The 4,482-nt window shown below is 49.7% G+C and overlaps 2 protein-coding genes across 2 annotated transcripts in view; one reads left to right on the top strand and one right to left on the bottom strand.

Annotated features, from left to right (window-relative positions):
• Positions 1-1,237, bottom strand: part of AURANDRAFT_66975 (hypothetical protein) — a gene marked incomplete at both ends in the record, with an annotated part of 2,493 nt that extends 1,256 nt beyond the window's left edge. Inside the window, 3 exons of the mRNA XM_009042318.1 lie at positions 50-188; positions 240-363; positions 1,131-1,237. Of these exons, the coding sequence (XP_009040566.1) occupies positions 50-188; positions 240-363; positions 1,131-1,237 (370 nt within the window). The remainder of the gene's footprint in view (positions 1-49; positions 189-239; positions 364-1,130) is intronic.
• A 277-nt stretch (positions 1,238-1,514) lies between these two features.
• On the top strand, positions 1,515-4,267 carry AURANDRAFT_66974 (hypothetical protein; the record flags this gene model as incomplete). The annotated part of the gene is made up of 8 exons (XM_009042404.1): positions 1,515-1,582; positions 1,854-1,935; positions 1,992-2,095; positions 2,146-2,224; positions 2,323-2,439; positions 2,498-2,767; positions 2,870-3,445; positions 3,479-4,267. The coding sequence occupies 8 exons, from the start codon at positions 1,515-1,517 to the stop codon at positions 4,265-4,267; spliced, it is 2,085 nt and encodes a 694-aa protein (XP_009040652.1).
• Positions 4,268-4,482: the final 215 nt, after the last annotated feature.

Below are 4,482 nucleotides of genomic sequence, written 5' to 3'. Positions count from 1 at the left end.
CCGACGATACACCCAGAGAAACGACGATACACCAAGACGAATCACGTACCTCCAACAGCGAAACCTGTTTGCGCTTGGCGAAACTTAAGCATACGATGAATCTCATCACGACTGTATGTGTTGGATTTTATCTGTAAAATTGCCGCTTGAATCTTGCGTGTTGCTATCTTTAGCTCGCTGGCATTTGCCTAGGCATTGCATATGTAATCACTTGAACGATATCAAACTCATGTGATGACCTTAAGCAGAAGTGCGGCTTGGAAGCCGGCTTCTGTCACAAAGTCTTGCATGAGTCGTTCTTGCTTTTCATGTCGTTGCTGCTCGTTGCTTGCGGAGTTCACGAGGTTCTGAACGGTTTGCCGCCTATGTACAGATAGGCTGATATGCATTGCAATTGACAAGATAGAGTACGACATTTGATGATTGAGCCGGTCCTTCTGGATACCCCCATCTATCGGAGGCATATGGCCGTTTTTAGGCAGAGTACGGATACGTGCAGGTGATATAGTCGCCAGGATATATCAGCCAGGATTAGAGAGAAATACCCCAAACTAGGGTACTAAGAAACGTTGAGATCAACGTTACGGGGTAGTGCAGTGTCATCTCCATAGTGTGACGTCGCGATAGTGAGGGAACAGGGTAATGTAAATTACGGGGATGATGGGGAATCACGAAGCTACTCAATTCAGGTAGATCCCTTTTTCAAGTTCACTACACTGACTACGAGGAATTCCCTTTTCAGGTTCAGCCCCGCAACTCTCCTTACGCATAAACCGTGGAGAATTAAAGTACAAGGGAGGAGGGGAGGAGCCTAACTAGGGATACTCTCAGGATCGGGATCCTCTAACTAGGAAAACTCTCTACACCCCCAGAATTGAAACTTCAATTCTAGAGTTTGAAATAGGTCAGAAATGATAACACCAAACATCGGAGATCATCTATCTCAAACTAAAAATTCATAATATAGAGTTGCTTGTGAAGACTTTGTTAAACGTTAAAGTCTCCAACTGATGCAGTCAAACTCGATACGGACTTGACTAACTAGAGCGTGAAGTCCTGCTATGAAGTCCACAGTTCCCAGACGCCAAGCATAGTAGCGAAGGAAACCTGTCGTTCACATGCCTAATCACACTGCGAGCAGCGCGTAGAGGCACACAATTGGTGGGCACCTCATAGCATTTGAAAGCAACATGTTGACGACCCTTGCCAAATCCGAGGCATAGAAATGCACGTTCATCGTTCTTGACACTGGAGGTGACGACTACTTTGAAGCTGGAGCATCTACGGCCACTTTTGTAAGAAATGGACTGTAGCCCCGCGGCGTACAAGTCCGTCTCATACTAACCTAGAGAGTTTTCCTTAGTTAGAGGACCTCGATCCTGAGAGTATCCCTAGTTAGGCCCCTCCTCTCCTCCCTTGTACTTTAATTCTCCACGGTTTATGCGTAAGGAGAGTTGCGGGGCTGAACCTAAAAAGGGAATTCCTCGTAGTCAGTATGGCGCGCACCACCATCGATGGCGCTGGATACGCCCCTTGGTTTGGGCGCGACATGGGTGTGGCGGCTGGGGAACGCCATTTCCCTGTACTTTAGTCGATCACCCCACCGCGCACGCAAGGGTGCCGCCGGCGCCACTGGCGGAGCAAACCCGAATTAAATGGCAAACGGTAACCAGTTCGCTCTACTCGCAGATGGAAAAACTATGTTACAAGGTTGTCTCGTGTTCTGGTGCCGATTCAGATTTCCCAGCCACTGAGCTCAACGTACACACACCACACACCCGAGGGTGGCAAACTCCGCGCTTCTGCGAGTATGTCGGGCAACGTGGTACGATAGTGCATAAAACTAAGCTTAGGTACCCACAGCATGTTGTCATAGAATTGGCGCAAGACGCGATCATTTCCCAAATCCAATTGCTCAGTCACCAAAACAAAATAGTGATACGCTAGCAGCGTTAATTGCAGATCCCTGCTTTGATTTACGCGGGCTCTAGGCCACTCGCGTGGAACTTTTTGTTGGTTCTGGCACTTGTGGTACAGAACCCAGCCTATGGACGAGACTTGGTTATATGTCCCTCGATCCCAACGAGCGGAGCCAGTGATCTCCAGTGTATCCTCATTAGTTCTGTTCGAATATTGCATTTTTAGGCACCAGGCTCGTGAGCTGAAGTCTGTGTATGTTGATGCAAAGGGTAGATATTTAAAATTTGTGATGCATTGTTGCCATGTGAATCAGGCAAATTTATTCAACCAGATTGGTATTGTTGCATTGAACGCAATTTGCGTGTCATCATCTGTGAAACTCCTGATAAAATTGAGGCGCAGGTCCTTGGAGAGTATGTCAAGAATTCAATCAATTCAGCTAATGAGCGCAACCCAGAGAAACCGAGTAGTTCGTTACCACGCCGCGAACGCGTCGATGATCTTGCGTTTGACATGAATGTAATACGCACGAGTGTACTACTAAGTTTTTCGATGTCATTTTATGGTTGATCCTAAGGTTGATCCTCGCGCGGGCCGGCTTATACGATCGCTGCTTATAGCTAAGCAGACAGCAATCGAGGCTGAAGACTACGATGCAGCGAAGCGAATCAAAGCGGCAGAACAGGAACTACAGGCCCTTGGCGGGCAGCTGGCACAGCTGGAGATATCAAAACGCGTGGCAGTCCGAGATGAGGACTACGATCGCGCCAAGCTCCTTAAACACGAGGTTTCCGGGCTTCGGAGACACATTGAAATGGCTTTAGAGCAACATGCTATTAGGACACCTGTAGTTGAGCCCCATGACGTGCCATCATCAGCAACCTCCGAGCACTTAAAAAAGCCTGATCCTGCAACCGTGTTGATGCCCGATGAATTCGCTTCGTCCCAGGACTCCAGCCACGGGGCCGTGCCTTTTGGAAACCCGTTTCCACGTATGGCTGTGCCAACAGCGATGGCGATTGGGAGTCCCGTGCCCCCGCTATCAGTCGACGGAGACGCGGAACTCGAAGCTGAATTTGATGCTAGCCCTCAGGCATCCGCCTCGCCACTGGGCCTCTGCGGCATGCAATCGCCAGAGCCACCGGTTAAGCTGCCTGAAAATCACGATCAAGAATTAGATTACACCAACCTGGCGTCCGAGTTTTCCTCTTTGAAGTCAAGCCCCAGTGCAAGTAAAGCTGCGGACGTTAACAACGTTGTTGATTCATCTGTTGGTGACGCACCACGAACCGCCCTGGGAGGTGTGCCGAATTCAGCTGAGCTGCCTGAGCCCGAACCTTTCGCAGCAGATTTGGGCAGTGATGTAGATATCAATTCCATAACTGCGCTGATCGGTGATTACCGCGCGCGATGTCTGTTCTCAAAGAATTGGACTTTGCGAGAGGCGGCTCTCGCAAAAGCACGAGTGCTCGTTGACGAGGGGCACTGGGAGCAAATCGAAGATATTGAACGGCTATGTGACATCGTCAGAATTGGTGTTCATGACAAGATCGCGCAGGTGTACCTGACGTCACTCGCGTTGCTTGATGATGTTGCTCACAAGTTGGCGGCGCGTGGATTAAAACGTGCCGACGCCTTTCCCGTGCTTGAACCCGCGATTGCTGCTGTCGTTGCCAAGCTTGGGGACAACCAACCTAGGCTTCGTGAAAAGGCGGTTGACGAACTACTGTCCCTTTCACACTGCCGCGTTGTGGGTGCAGATCGTGTTGCTGAGAAAGTGATGCGGTCGCTAGCGAGGAAGCGCCCGCCGCACAACAACAAGTGGCGCCCTATTGCAACACGCCTTGAATTCCTGAAACGTCTCGTTTTTGACTTTGGAGTTGAAAGCCGTGACGTAGCGAAGAGAGGTCCCCATGCGCTGGTTCTAGAGTCGATTGTTGCATTTGTGGAGGCGCATGGCTGCGCCTCGCATACATTTGAGGAAGTTCGCACGGCTGCTAAGGATCTCATCGTTGTTATATTTGTGACCGCATCTGATGCAGATCGTGCACGACTTCTTGACCCTTTTCTTGAGAAACTGAGGCCTAAACAGGCGGAGGAGTATCGAAGTGCGATTGATCGCGGTGGTCTCCACGACCGAGCTCACAGCCCGAATTTAAAAGACCAGATTTTTTATGAGGGAACTCCACGCGCAAATGGACCTGCACCAGCGCAACCTCTGAATTTAGATGGATCTGCGATTACTCCCATCGCGCTGACTGTGAAAGCACCCAGCACAGGGCTTGCTTCAAACACATCTCCGAGGCGAAACTTTTCCAGTATCCGAGGCGAGGGTGACGACGAGTAAGTTCCAGAGTTAGCAGCGGACAGAGACTTATCAATTAAGCCAAATAATGATTGGCCAGGTCACAGAGGAGTGACGACCCTGAAGAAGAACGTTTTCGTGACCAGATAATGAAGCAACTCGAAGAAAAAGCATTCTCTGCCAACCCCTGTGTGTTAGCTTTTACAGAATTCATTTTGATGATATATACCGCTCGCCAGGTGCAAGAAGCGTATGAG

The sequence above is a fragment of the Aureococcus anophagefferens genome, assembly GCF_000186865.1.
Source record: "Aureococcus anophagefferens unplaced genomic scaffold AURANscaffold_30, whole genome shotgun sequence".
Classification (NCBI taxonomy): domain Eukaryota; class Pelagophyceae; order Pelagomonadales; family Pelagomonadaceae; genus Aureococcus; species Aureococcus anophagefferens.
The sequence above is the reverse complement of the archived record's forward strand: the minus strand, read 5'-3'. Positions and strand labels throughout refer to the sequence as shown.